Below are 14996 nucleotides of genomic sequence, written 5' to 3' on the forward strand. Positions count from 1 at the left end.
ACTCTTCGGCCTCCAGCGGGGTGGGGCTTCGACTCGGCTCCGCCCACCCCTCCAGGTTGTCATAGTGATGCCGTATCCACTGAGACTCCGGATCCTAACAGCTGGAAGCTAAAAACAGGCGCCATGGAGTACACAGGGAGCAAATATATCGGGGAATATGTAGATGGGAGGTAAGGGGCTCATTTGATTCACTTACTATACCTTGAATAGCTGTGACTGGAAAAAGACGGCTTTTTGCTTCTGCGAAACACCTTGTGCCAGGCACTTTCACAAACTTGCCCGAGTGATTTTTTCAAGGACCGTATCTAACAAGCAGCAAAGCTGAGATGCATTCATTCCATATATACTTATATGTGTGTGTGCATTGACTGTGTGTGTGTGCTATCTGCCAGTTTTAAACATAGGAATATTTAAAATGTCAAGATCCTTGCTCTTAGGGAGTTTATAATCCAGTTGGAGATGTATTGCCAATAAACAAATAAGTAATAAAATAATTACAGATAATGGTAAATGCTATAAAAACAAACACGAAGATTAGGGAAGAGAGACTGGCTAATCTGAATCTACACGGTCGCTTCCTTCCAGGAGGAGTTCACGATCTAGGGATTATTATAGAGGATTTTATACAAAAATCACTGTAGTGGACTAGTAGTAAAAAACAATTCAATAGTTTTTTTTTCTTTTCTTTTCCTCCTTCCTTCCTTTCTTCCTTCCTTCCTTCCTACCTTCCTCTCTTTCTTTCTCTCTCTCTCGTTTTTGTTTTATTTTCAGACAAGATCTCGCTCTGTTGCCCTGGCTGGAGTGCAGTGGCCTGTTCACTGCTTACTGCAGCCTCGACCCCCTACGCTCAAACAATCTTGCCGCCTCAGCCTCCCAAGTAGCTGAGACTACCGGTGTGCACCACTACCCCCAGCAAATTTTTCAACGCCTTTTGTAGACACGGCGTCTTGCTATGTTGTCCAAGCTGGTCTCATACTCCTGGGCTCAAGTGATCCTCTTGCATGAGCCACCGTGCCCAGCAATTCAACAATGTTGAGTGGCTACCGAGTACCAGGCCCTGGAATTGACTCTGGGCACAATCCCTGTCTTCAGAAAGTTCATTCAAACATGATGCGACTAGTAGACATAACAGATAACTGCGATTCAGTGTGATAAGAGCTGTAGTAGAGAGAAGCAGAGGAAACACAGAGGTGGCCACTCTTTTTTGCCAACCACCCTGGATGAAGAAAGTGGAATCTCTGTTTTTATAGCTGAGGAAACCAAGGCTGGACGATATGAAGTGGTTTGCTGAACCAGTGCTAGTTGTCGGGACTGTGAAGCACTCCCACCTTGGGGCTCTGTATTCACAAGTTGGTGGAATTCCAGGGCATTTTGAGTTAATAGGAAAGAGGGATCTGTGGTCTGGACAGGGATAGGAGATAGATTCCTAGAGAGGGTGGTAGGAATGCTATGGGATGCTATCTCTCTAATCATTACATCAATTTTGCAAGGAAGATGTTATTATCTTTCCAGGTAACAAAGGTGACCCTTACAGGGCTTGAGACACTTATCCTACTCAGCAGGTAAGTGGCAGAGGTGCTTGGTGTGTACTCTCTCTCACTACTCAGTGAGATAGTTCAGGCTAACCTTGCAAATAAAGGAACAGAAGTTAAGAGAAGCAAAATGACTGGCCCACCATTATGGATACACAGCTAGGAAGTAACAGAGTCAGGATTTGAACCCAATCCTCTGTCCAAACCACATTCTTACTTTTCACAAGGCCCTGCTACAGTGAAGGTGGTAGAATTTTGGCAGATAGAGATGGGGTATTGGGCATTTCAGGCACAAAAAGTTGAGAAACTACATTAATTTTTGACGGGCTGTATATGGGTGAGAGAGAAACACACAGACAAGGTAAAAGAGGGAAGGCTTTCAACCATTTGCCTTTGGCCTTCTGTGTATTTTCATTGGGTTTTTGTGCCAAATCAGCCATTTCCATGCTTTGGCCCTAGGAATTTGGGCTTTGCTTGAGGTTGTCTGGTACCTCTGTAACCACAATAGGGATTCCCAGACCTGAACAGGGCTTCCCAATTTCCCATAACTAGCAAGAAGTCAGCAGTTTTTCACTTGTTATACTTCTTTTCATAAGTTGGACATGTGTTATTCTGTATTGATTTTGTGTTTTTAACAACAGTTAACTAGAATTCTATTTGGGGCATCTCAAATTTCAGCATGTAATGAGAGCATGAGACAGGTCTGGGCTCAAGTCTGCCATTTGCTTGTTGTACACTTAATCAACCATCCATATCTCAGTTTCCTCATCTGTAAAATGGGAAAGCAATGCACATTCAGCAGCAGTGTTTCAAGGAATATGTAATGATCATATATGGGTGTTATTTACAAATGGTAGATACTCAATCGATTTTTTTTAATTTAGGGAGGGGATATTTTCCTCTTGGAGTTTAAATGAATAGAGTAACCTCTCTATACAGTAGGAAGTTGATATTTAACGTTTGGTTTAAAAAGTTTATGTAGACTCTCCATGGCTGATAGGAACATCAAATGGTACAACTGCTTTGGAAAAGTTTGGCAGTTTCTTGAAAAGTTAAACAGCCATTCCACTTATAGGTATTTACCCCAGAAACGAAAGTGTATATCTACACAAAGACATGTATACAAGTACTCATAGCAGCCTTATTTATAATAACCAAAACTAGAAACAAACCCAAATGTCATCAACAGGGGAATGAAGAAACTAATTGTGGTATATCCATTCATTGGAATACTACTCAGCAATAAAAAGGAGTGAACTATTGGTACACAGAACAACATGAATGAATCTCAAAAAATTATGTTAAGTGAAAGAGGCCAGACAAAAAGAGTAGATACTGTATGATTCCATTTATGTAAAATTCTAGAAAATGCAAATCTATGGTGACAGAAAGTAGATCAGTAGTCACCTAGAGATGAGGATTGTGGTCAGGGGCAAGGAGGAAGTATTACAGAAAGGCATGCAGAAACTTTTGTGGGGAGTAGATATTTTGTCTTGATTGTAATAATGTTTTCCCAGGTGATGTCAAAACATGTCAAATTGTACACTTTAAACACGTGGCCTATTGTATGTCAATTACACTTCAATAAATCTACTTTAAAAAAAACCTTTAAAGAGACATGATTTCCCTGTACCACGTGTGAATATTAAAAAAAAAAAAAAGGTTAATGTAGTATCTGTCTGACCTCAATATTATGGTTTCTTTGGAGTAGTCGCACAATGGAGTTCTAGATAACTCCACTCCAAAGCACCACAAGGTAAGTGCCAGAAGAGACCTACAGACACAGGGGAGGAAGGGACGCCCATAGCATTTATGTAGTAACTACTGTGCTCTGGGTGGCTTTGCCTGCATCTTCTCTTCACAGGGACTCTTTGAGATAGATATCGTTATCCTGTTTTACAGATGGGAAAAGTAAGGCTCGGAGTAAACTTGCCCAAAGTCACCCAGTTAGCATTTGGCAGAGCAGGTATTAAAACCCAGGTCGATCAGACTGTAAAGCCCACGTGCTTCCTACAATAGAGCCCTGCTGCTGGGGCCCTTCAGAGGCCACATACAGTCGGAGCCGTCCTTAAAGGCTTCGTGGAAGAGATAGTATTTGAAATAGGCCTTGAAGGTTGGGTAGGATTTAGGTGGTTGGAGATGCAAGGTGAAGAATTCTTTTTCTAGAAGTTTCTAGGCAGAGGGAACAGCATGAGCAATAGCCCAGAGGGCACGTATGGAGTAGAGCTGGCAGTTCAGTTTGGCAGGAGAGTGGGTTGTGCCCAGAGGAGTTATGCAAAGGGAAGCTGGACAGGCGGTCTGTGCTCTGGCAAAGAAATTTCAATACCGTGCACAATTCTGGTGGTGGAGGAACCACTGATAGATCCTGGTAGGGCCAAGCATCAGGAAATAAAACTTATTTCATCTCTGTAACTCTCCTCATAATGCATATGTGTGGTAGAGACTCAGTAAATGTTGGCTGAATGAATGAATGAATGAATCATAGGTTTTGAGGGGTTTGTTTGAGACAGGGTCTCACTCTGGAGGGCTCTGGCTGGAGTGCAGTGGTGCAGTCTTGGCTCACAGCAATGTCCACCCCACCAGACTCAAGCGATCCTCCCACCTCAGCCTCCCCAGTAGCTGGGACCACAGATATGCGCCACCATGCCCAGCTAATTGATAGGTATTTGAGATCTGGAAATCATATCCTTATTATGGATTGAAGCCTTCACTATAAAGTGGTTTTTTTCTTCTTTTTAACTTACTTTGAATTTAGAAGGCAGGCTTTTCGCCTTGAATGAATTTTTTAAAATGGAAGAGAAGGAGGGAGAAAGGAAGGGAAAGAGAGAGAGAGTGAAGGAGAAAAAGAAGAAGGGAGGAGAAGGAGAGAAGGAGGGACAGAGAGGAGGGAAGCAGGAAAAGTGAAGATGGGGAGATCAGCTCAGAGCTCACTGCAGTTGTCCCAGTAGGAGGCAGCAGAACCCTGGGCCAAGGCAGAAGCAGTGAAGCCGCAGGAAAGAGAAAAATGTAGGAGAGGTTTGGAGATTTTACTGCCAGGAGTTGGCAGCTGATTGGCTCCAGTCCCGTCCAGAGATGGCTTACAGCCCCAGCCCTGGGCCCAGCTCCTGGCCTTGAACCAGAGGATTCTGATACCATTCATGGAAATAGAGAACTCTAAGGAGGTGCTGCTTAGGGGAGGAGGAGATGATTCTGTTTTAGGCGAGTTGGGGATGTCTGTGAGAGGTCTGAACAGTGATGTCCAGTTCGAGGTAAGAAAAGGGGTGGGGTCTAACCTCAGAGAAGGGTGTAGAACTTGAATATGGAGATGGTGCTTAGAAATGATAGATGTGAGCTCAAGCAAAGAGTACAGGAGGGAAGGAGAAGAGGAATTCTCCCTTCCCCCCATGTCTTGCACTAGAATAAAAGTGAAATAGTTTTCAATTTCTTGTTCTATGCCGGGCATTCTGCTATAGTTTCACAACCATCGTCTCACTCAGTTATCTCAACAACTTTGTCATCCACTCTGTTCACTGACTACTCTTTCTGTTTCCTTCATTCTTTACTCAGGAGACGTTTATGAAGCCCCTGCTTAGTGGTTCTAGGAGCTGAGGATACCAAAGTCTTCCTTTAAAGAAGCTTTTCTTAAATACCGGAGATAAGATATCTAATTACAAAACAAGATAGAAAGTGTTACGCATCCCGACAGAGGTACTAGCAAAAGCCTTAAAAAGGTCAGAGTTAGGAGAGGAGCCTTCAGCTTGTTAGGAGGAATGGAGAAGGAATGAATGAAAGCATATTTATTAAGCACTCACTATATGTCAGGCCCTTTACTAGGAAAATCGTTATATGTTACCTGTATTAATTGCAGCCATTTCACCCATAAAGAAACTGGTCAGCCCGGTGCAGTGGCTTACACCTATAATCCCAACATTTTGGGAGGCTGAGGCAGGAGGATCATTTGAGCCCAGGAGTTCTAGATCACCCTGGGCAACATAGGGAAACCCCATCTCTACAAAAAAAAAAAAAAAAATTAAATAAGCCAGGCGTGGTGGGGCACACCTGTGGTTCCAACTACTTGGGAGGCTGAGGTGGGAGGATCACTTGAGTTCAGGAGATTGAGGCTGCATTGAGCCATGATCACACCGCTGTACTCCAGCCTGGGAGACAGAACAAGATCTGGTCTTGGGAAAAAAACAAAAAACAAAACAAAGAAGCTAGTCAACTGGTCAAGCTGGTGTCCCTGCCTTGTTCTCCTGTATGAGCCTGTCTTCCTCCTGCATAGCACTTATCACACATTGTATAATTACTCAATTTTGTCGCCCACTAGACTGTGAGCCCCCGAGGACAGGGACTGCATCTGCCTTGATCACTGTTGAATCTGTGTTGTATTCAGCAAGTTGGACCATCAGCATAGTCCCTGACAAAATGTAGGTGCTCTGTAAATATCTGTTTGGAAGGAAAGAAGGAAGGGAAGGAAGGGAGGGAGGCACAAGCAAAGAGGTTTGGGAAAGTATCTGTATTAGTCTGTTCTCATGCTGCTGTAAGGACATAACCAAAGACTGGGTAATCTATAAAGGAAAGAGGCTTAATGGACTCACAGTTCCACATGGCTGGGAAGGCCTCACGATCATGGTGGAGGCAAAGGGGGAGCAAAGGCACATCTTACATGGCAGCAGGCAAGAGAGCATGTTCAGGGGAATTGCCCTTTATAAAACCATCAGATCTCATGAGACTTATTCACTATCATGAGAACAGCATGGGAAAAACCCACCCCCATGATTCAGTTACCTCCCACTGAGTCCCTCCCATGACATGTGGGGATTATGGGAGCTACAATTCCAGATGAGATTTGGGTGGGGACACAGCCAAACAATATCAATATCCACGATTTTATATATATATATATATAATGGTGGTAAGCTTCAAACCCTTACTCCTGTCTCTAAATTTCATATTTTCCCTAATATTCCACTTGTGGCATAATAGGCAAGGATGGATTGGTCATGGGGGACAGAGAAATCACAGAACCAGCTGCCAGAAAACCTGGGCTCTAGTGTCCACAGTTTTTACTGTGTGTGGTTTTGGGCACATCTCTACACTCTCTGGGCCTACTAAGGGGGTTTATTTCAGGGAGCAGTGTGAACTCCAAGGTTAGAGTGAGCCTCTAGGTGAAGGGGAGAATGAACAGAGCAAACTCTATTCCTCTCTTTTCGTTTTTGAGCTTTTGAGGGAAACAAAACAAAAATTTTGTTTTCAGCAGAGTACTGCTGGGATGAGAAGGATGAGAATGCTGAGAACGGGGTTCCTGCTCACTCTGTTGCCTGCCAGCTCTGACCCTCCAGCTGTCACACAGGGCTCAGTGATTTCCCTGTGTCTTTACAGGATGGAGGGCAAAGCCAAGTACATCCTCCCTACCGAAACAATATATGTTGGGGAAATGAAGGATGGCATGTTTCACGGCGAAGGAACCCTGTACCTCCCCAGTGGAAGCCAATACGACGCCATTTGGGAAAACGGATTGGCCATAAAGGTGATCAGCTGGGGGGGCGGGTGCTGTGGAGGAGAGATCCTCGGGCAAGAAGAGCCTCACCCTCTGGCGCCCCATCGTCCCTGTCTGGTGCCCACCTCGTTCCATTCACTCTGCTCTTTGCTTCTCCCCCACTCCCCCAACTTTTTTTTTTTTTTTTTTTTTTTTTTTAGTCTCACTCTGTCACCAGGCTGGAGTGCAGTGGCACAATCTCGGCTCACTGCAACCTCCACCTCCTGGGTTCAAGCGAGTCTCCTGCCTCAGCCTCCCGAGTAGCTGGGACTACGGGCATGCGCCACCATGCCCAGCTAATTTTTGTATTTTTAGTAGAGATTGGGTTTCACCATGTTTGCCAGGATGGTCTCAATCTCTTGACCTTGTGATCCACCCGCCTTGGCCTCCCAAAGTGCTGGGATTACAGGTGCACAGGTACGAGCCACCACACCTGACCTTTTTTTTTTTTTTTGAAAACGAGTCTCTGTCGCCCAGGCTGGAGCATAGTGGTGTGATCTCAGCTCACCACAACCTCTGCCTCCTGGGTTCAAGCTATTCTCTTGCCTAGGCCTCCTGAGTAGCTGGGATTACAGGTATGTGCCACCATGCCCGGCTAATTTCTCCCTGCTTCTGGATCTCCCAGGGCTCTAGAATCCTCTCCCTCTAGATCTGGAAGGATCTGTGGAGAGGCCATGATGAGTTTGCATCTGTTACACCACTTACTGCCTGGCCTTAGGCCCACGACTTCACCTCCCTGAGAGTTCTTCACCTATCAACTCAGGACAGTTAGTTGCATTAGTTATGTGTTGGTACTATAACAGGTTACCACAGATTTAGTCTGAAATCAGCACAAATGTATTATCTTACAGTTCTAGAGCTCAAAAGTGTGAAATAGGTCAGCAAGCCTGCATTCCGTCCAGAGGCTCTATGGGAAAACCTGTTTCCTTGCCTTTTCCAGCTTCTAGAGGCTGCCTGCATTCCTTGGCTCATGGCCACGCATCACTCCGACCTCTGCTTTCATCATCACGCCACCCTTCATCCCTCTGCTTTCATCGTCATCTCATCTTCTCTCACCCTGACCTTACTATTTCCCTCTCATAGGAACCTTGCAATCATATTTGGCACACCCAGATAATCCAAATAATCTTCCCACTTCAGGATCCTTCATTTAATTGCATCTGCAAAATCCCTCTTGCCATGTAAAGTAGCATACTCACAGGTTGCAGCAGACAGGGACATCTTTGGGGGACCATTATTCAGCCTACCACAATAGTACAAGGCACCTCAATATATATATGTGAACACTTTGCTAAGTTCCCTGCACACAAGAGGCACTCAATAAGTGTTAGCTCTTATTACCACCATCACTGCTACTATCATTATAACTTACCTAATCCAAGGATTCTTACCCCCTGGTATTTGTGAGTCATGAATAGAATTCAGGGAGTCACTGAAACCTCTTGATTTATATACAGAAATTTCTGTGTAAAGGGGACTAAGTTTTTCTCCAGGAAAAGCATCTATAGCTTTCATCAGTTTCACTAAGAGCATCTTGGGGCCTGACTCATGACCTAAAAAAGGTTAAGAAATGCTCCTTGTTTTATAGCTTGGAGAGTCTAAGCCCCAGGAAGGGGATGTGACTTTCCCGAGGTCACACAGTGAATTAATAGTATCATTGGAATTTCCACCCATGTTTCCTGATGCCCAGGCCAATGCAATTTCTACATCCTGAGGCTTCCTTTAGCAGTAAGGCAGCAAAGGCAGAATGTATGCGTTTGGACAAAGGGCCGTGGCTGATGGCTCTGACCTTTCCAGCTATAATAATAATAAAAGAATAATAACATTTATTGAGGGCTTACTTTGTGTCAGTGTGTCAGTCAGGGTTCTTCAGAGACACAAAACCAATAGGATATACAGAGATGTATGGAAAGAGATTTATATTAGGGATTGGCTCACAAGATTATGGAGGCTAAGAAGCTTCCCAATCTTCCCTCTGCAACCTGGAGGCCCAGGAAAGCTGTTAGTGTAGTTCCAGTCCAAACCCAAGGGCCTCAACCAGGGGGATCAATGGTGTAAGTCCCAGTCAGAGTTCAAAGGCCTGAGAACCAGGAATGCTGATGTCCAAGGGCAAGGAAGATGGATGTCCCAGCACAAGCAGAGACAGGGGATTGGCGCTTCCTCTGCCTTTTTGTTCTATCCAGGCCCTCAACGGATTGTATGGTGCCCACCCACTTTGGTGAGGGTGGAACTTCTTTGCTCAGTCCACCGATTAAAATGCGAATCCCTTCTAGAAACGCCCTCATGAACACACCCAGAAATGTTTTACCAGCTATCTGGGCATCCCTTTCACTTAACCCAGTCAAGTTGCCTCACAAAATCAACCATCACAGCCAGGCACTGTGCTAAATGCTTCACGTGTGCTATCTCATTGAATTTTCAATCAACCCTATTTTATGTACAGTATCATTAACTTAATTTTACAAATGAGGAAATGAAGGACCAGAGAGAGTGGGTCATCTGCCCAAGTTCATCTGCCAAAGTGAGTTCACCCACTTTGAGCGGCAGGGACAGGGCTCGGCACTTATACCCATTCCCTCTTGTCGTCACAACCATAGTAATTGTGATAGTTACCACTTCTTTACTGCAGCCATCAGAAAGGCCCCCACTTCCCTTGATATCTGAACCTCTTGGCCAAAAGCCTTCAGCTTCCTCAGATGCACATGTGTGCTCCTTGTCTTCCAGGGCACATATACCTTCGTAGATGGGCTGCACTATGATGAGAAGAACTGGCATTACTGCGACGGCTATGATCGGAGGTTTTACACAGAGATCCTCAATGGCTTGAAGCCTGCAGGTACCCAGGCACCCACCCTTTCCTTCATACCCAAACTGAGAGGGAAACTAAGACAGTTTCGGATAAGTGGACTGTGTCCTACTGAAGTAACTTAAAGGGGAAGAGGAACTGAGCAGGCGTAGAAGAATACAAAAGAGCCAGGTCCTGGAGCCAGGAAGGCCAGTCCTCATATCTCAGCTCCACTGTGCTAGCCAGAGGACCATGGGCAAGGGACTTTACCCACTGTGCCTCAGTTTCTCCCCTTCAAAATGGAGTCAATCAGCTGGGCGTGGTGACTCATGCCTGTAATCCCAGCACTTTGGGAGGCCAAGGCGGGTGGATCACTTGAGGTCAGGACTTCCAGACCATCCTGGCCAACATAGTGAAACCTGTCTCTACTAAAAATACAAAAATTAGCCGGGTATGGTGGCATGCCTGTAATCCCAGCTACTCAGGAGGCTGAGGCATGAGAATCGTTTGAACTCACTAGGTGGAGTTTGCAGTGAGCTGACATCACGCCACTGCACTCCAGCCTGGGCAACAGAGCGACACTCTGGTCTCAGAAGAAAAAAAAAAAATCAAAATGGGGTCAACAGCATCATCTACCTCCCAAGATTGTTGTAAATAAGATAATTCATGTCAGGTGTTTAGAACAATGCCTTGAATGCATGTGGGTGCACGGTACATGTCAGCTGTTCTTATTCGTGGTACCTACTATAACACTAAAATTATGTAAATATTTTAAAAAGAAAGAGTTAAGGACGAAAGCAGTACTGACAGAGCATGTGCTTTGTGTATCAGGTGCTGGGGGAGGCTCTCTGTAATCCCTGTCTCCCTAATGTCCAGATGACCCTGCCCAGTCAGCCTTCCTAGTCCCATGTCACTCCAGGTTGAGGCTGTGGAGTTCAGACATGGTTCCCTGTGGCAGAGCTCACACTGGCAGCCCAGTCTTCCTCTCTGAGGTCCTCTGTATCATGCTACCTCCCTGCAAAAACCGTGTTTCATCACGGAGGGCTACATTTGGACTATAAGTCTGGATTCAGAGAGTGGCACCTTAAAATTTTGAGACGTGTTCCAGGTCAGGTGAGCCTCAAGACGAAGGGAGGGGAGGGATAGCATTAGGACAAATACCTAATGTAGATGACAGGTTGATGGGTGCAGCAAACCACCATGGCACGTGTATACCTATGTAACAAACCTGCACATTCTGCACATGTACCCCAGAACTTAAAGTATAATAAAAAATAAATAAATAATAAAAAAATAAAAAAAGAAGAGTGTAGTTTTTGGCACAGCAGAGATAATATATCCAAAATGACAGATGGGGAAACAACTCTGTATACTATAAAAACAATCCCAACTTAGCTTGTGAGAGACCATGAGCTGTGGTTGACAGAGCATGGAGCCAGAAATTGTGGGTTTGAGTCCTAGCATTCTCTGTCTATAGCTGGATGAGCCTGCACAAGTCAACCTCCATCAGGGCAGAAGCCTCCAGGAAGCACCCAGGCACTGGAGTCAGGCAGACCTGAGCTCAAACCCCCATCTCCTTCCCTTCCCAGCTTCATGACCTTGGGTCAGTTAGTTGACCGGGTGAGCCGCCTTCTCTCCCTTTGCCCTCCTGACACTTACTCTGCTATTTTCCTCCTATCCCCAGGCTTCTTTGCCACTGCCTCCTCAACATCCCCCCACCCCCAGTTATTCACGTTGAGGTTCCCGGGGCTCTCTGGCTTAGGCATTTTCTGTTTTCATTCTATATGCTCTTCCTGAACAAGTTGATACACTTCTAAGCCTTCAACTACCATCGGCTTCTAAACTGAAATCAGAATCCCTGAGCCTAAGATCCCTGCATCAAGCTTCCCTGACACCTGTATTGGTCGTTCTCAACTTGTTTGCACTGAATTCATTGTCACCCCCACCGTGATGGCTGCCTCACTGAATGTCATGCCCATCCACCTAGGTAAGCCTAATCCTCCCTTCCCCTGCCCCCTAAGTGCAATGGTCCTATGGATTTTACCTCTGAAATATAGACTTTATTTGTTTATTCAACAAATATTTATTGAGCACTTCCATGTGCCAGGCAGCATTCTCTTCATACTCTTTGCCACTGCCCTGTTCCAGCCCTCCATCATCTTTCCCCTTGATGACCTGAGTCCAGAGATCCCCACTTGGCCCCCTTGAGGTCATTCTCCATTCTGCAGTCACTTCCATCTTTTTTTTTTTTTGAGACAGAGTCTTGCTCTGTTGCCCAGGCTGGAGTGCAGTGGTATGATCATAGCTCACTGTAACTTTGAACTCCTGGGCTCAAGCGATCCTCCTGCCAAGTGATCTGGCCTCCTAAGTAGCTGGAACTACAGGAATGTGCCACCATTCCTGGTTAATTTTTTTTTTTTTAAGTTTCTTGTAGAGATGGGTCTTGCCATGGTGCCCAGGCTCATCTAGAACTCCTGGCCTTAAGCAACCTTCCCTCCTTAACTTGGGATTACAGGCGTGAGCCACCATGCCCGGCCGCTTACATCTTTTAAAGTGTGAATCTGATTGCCTCCCTCCCGCCCCGCCCCTTGAGTGCTCCCTATACCCTCAAGATAAGGTTTCAAATTCTCAGAAACAGTGACATTCTCTGGCTCCTGCTCATGTCCCAGCCTCATCCTAGGCTACCCACCCTTCTCGGTTTTTCTCTCTCCCCTCTTGCCATGCTTGCTTTCTCTCTATTTCTCAAAGAGACCACACTTTTTCCTGCCATTCTCTCTGCCTGGAATACTTTAACCCTCTTACTTCACCCAAATAACTCCTTCCCGTCCTTCAGGTCTCAGCTCAACGTCCTGAAGCTGGGAGCCCCTTCCCTGAATTCCCACACTAGGTAAGGTCTCCCTGTGGCATATCACAGCAGCCATGACCTCCTCCCAGGGCTTGGATCGTGAGTGTTCATCTCGTCTTCCCAAGCTGTGAGCAACATGAGGGCAGGGCCCTAGCACATTGTCTGGCATACAGTGGGTACTCGTTAAAGAGTTATTGTCAAACAGGGATAATGATATTGACATCACAGTGCAGGGTGAAGTATGTGCTTAGGGGAGTTAAGGCAATGACATTAAGAAATATTTCCTAAGCTCCTACTGTATGTCAGACACTGGCTGGACCCAGGGAGACCAGAGTTAAGAGGACATCATCTCTCCCTTCAAAGAGCTGCCAGTCTAGCTGCAGCTTGAGAACCTTGCAAATCACTCCTCCCGGATTAGTTATGATGGGAGGCCTGGACTTTGCCATGGGCTCTTCACCCCAATTAAGGCTGTAGGCAAAAAGCCCTCAGCCTTAAGCCTTAGCTCTCACACAATGGCTGGTTTTGCTAAAGCTAAGCCTCTGCCAGTCTCGTGGTGGCTTTTCCCGAACCTGCCTGGCTCTCCTCGAACCTGCCTGGCTCTCCCCTACTTCTCCTGTGACCCTCAGAAGAGCAGCTTGATTCTAAGTAGCTACTTCCTTCCCTTGTCACTCCACACTTTGCCTCTCGGGGCTGGCATTGTTAGGGCAACTCGCCCTGCCTGCAAGGCAGGGTGAGGGTTAAAAGTGCCCCGTGACCTCTTGGAGCATCTGTGAGATGGGCATTGGCATGAGGCTTTGGTGAGAGAATGGCTGTAAAGTGCTTGACATGGAGTAAGTTCTCGGTAGTCATTAGCCAGTACATATGGGGTTAGGTTTAGGATCAGGGTCAGTGTCAGGGTTACGGTTAGGCATGTCATTAAGCAACACAAGAGTTCCTACTGTGTGCAAGACTCTGGGTTGTGGGCGTGGTGCTGTGTGCTCAGTGGGCATCCAGCTCTCAGTCTAGAGAACAAGGAACTATAGCAACTATAGTTAGAAGGAACCTGAGAAGTTATTTATTCCAACCTCTCCCTTTACTTGAGCCATGGCGTTTCAAGATACACATACCTAGCGTGCATGACCTAAAAGGTGCACTCAATCTTCTTTCTCTCCCAGAGATCTCAGTGTCCCTGGTCCTGTGGCTGCACCTAGGCTGTCTCCTCTCCTGATGTTGGCACCTGAACATACAGGTTCCAGAGCTGGACTGCCTCCTAGCTGGATAACCTTGGGAAAGTTACTTTAACTTCTCTGAGCCTCAGTTTTCTTATCTGTAAAATGGAGCCACAGAGTTGCTCTCAGGATTAAATAAAAGAGGAGCACAATGCCTGGCACATAATAAACATTCAATGAGTGGCAGCCACCGTGGTAATTTTGGCAAGAGTCAAAGTTCTCCACCACCTGCCCCTTGTCCACCTGATCCATTTCTTTTCTGCTGTTCTCCTTCATACGTGCTCTGCTCTACAAGGTTTCCAGAGTGGGGCTTAAGGATCCATGCCTCTGGCCTCTGCCCACGCTTTGAATGCCACCCCTCTTCTGGATCTGATGCTCTCCTATCCATTTGCCAACTCTGACTTACCCTCAGCGTCTGTCTAACTTCAGAACCTGTGCCCTTTGTCATGGTATCCAAAGAAATGGAGGAGGATGGGGTCAAAGGAAGAAGAAGACAGAGGGTCTCGTTCCCAAGACCCTGTTCCCAAGAGCCATGTTCAGAAAGTTCCTTTGGGGCACTGTTTCTGCTGGGTTTGCTTCTTGCCCTGAGTAGGGGGTATTTAGTTCAACAGGGGAGCCAGATAGTCACATGAGCCACCAGCCACAAGTGGACCTTATGGGAACACTGGGTTTGGATTTGACCTTGATGGTGAACTAATTGCCCATTATGTTCTTTCAAGGTATGGCTCAACTCACCAATATGGACCCACCTAGAAAAATCCCCAGGGGCTATTACGATTGTGGAGATGGCTTCTATAACCCAGTCACGAGGGTAGTCAAGGGCTATAGGAACCGCTTTCTAAGAAACACAGGTAGGTTTCTTCCGACACTGCAGCACGTTTTCTCTTCACCCACATATAAGTATGTGCATCTGTATGTACAAATGTATGCACACACTTGACGAGAAAGAAGCTTTTGCTGATAGAAGATGAAAGTTGATTACCTGGATGTTTTATTTTTTGGACTTCTCGTGGCTGGCAAATCTGTACATAGTCCTAGAGTGAGGTAAAAGGACATTCGTGGTCTAGCTGTGACGGCACATAAATGTCGCACTGAAAGGATTAAGGTA

At 45.9% G+C, this 14996-nt stretch overlaps 1 protein-coding gene across 2 annotated transcripts; it reads left to right on the forward strand.

The window, feature by feature from the left end:
- The first annotated feature begins 17 nt into the window (after nucleotides 1-17).
- Nucleotides 18-14996, forward strand: LOC129525416 (MORN repeat-containing protein 5-like). Of its 2 annotated transcripts, XM_055355673.2 has the most exons (5): nucleotides 37-170; nucleotides 5839-5938; nucleotides 6894-7041; nucleotides 9775-9886; nucleotides 14608-14996. In XM_055355673.2, the coding sequence occupies exons 1-5, from the start codon at nucleotides 164-166 to the stop codon at nucleotides 14826-14828; spliced, it is 588 nt and encodes a 195-aa protein (XP_055211648.2). In that variant the 5' UTR covers nucleotides 37-163; the 3' UTR covers nucleotides 14829-14996. The 2 variants fall into 2 exon arrangements, with proteins under 2 accessions (XP_055211649.2, XP_055211648.2); XM_055355674.2 differs by lacking the exon at nucleotides 5839-5938 and having other exon boundaries at nucleotides 18-170.

This window comes from Gorilla gorilla, chromosome 9 (genome assembly GCF_029281585.2).
Source record: "Gorilla gorilla gorilla isolate KB3781 chromosome 9, NHGRI_mGorGor1-v2.1_pri, whole genome shotgun sequence".
Classification (NCBI taxonomy): domain Eukaryota; kingdom Metazoa; phylum Chordata; class Mammalia; order Primates; family Hominidae; genus Gorilla; species Gorilla gorilla.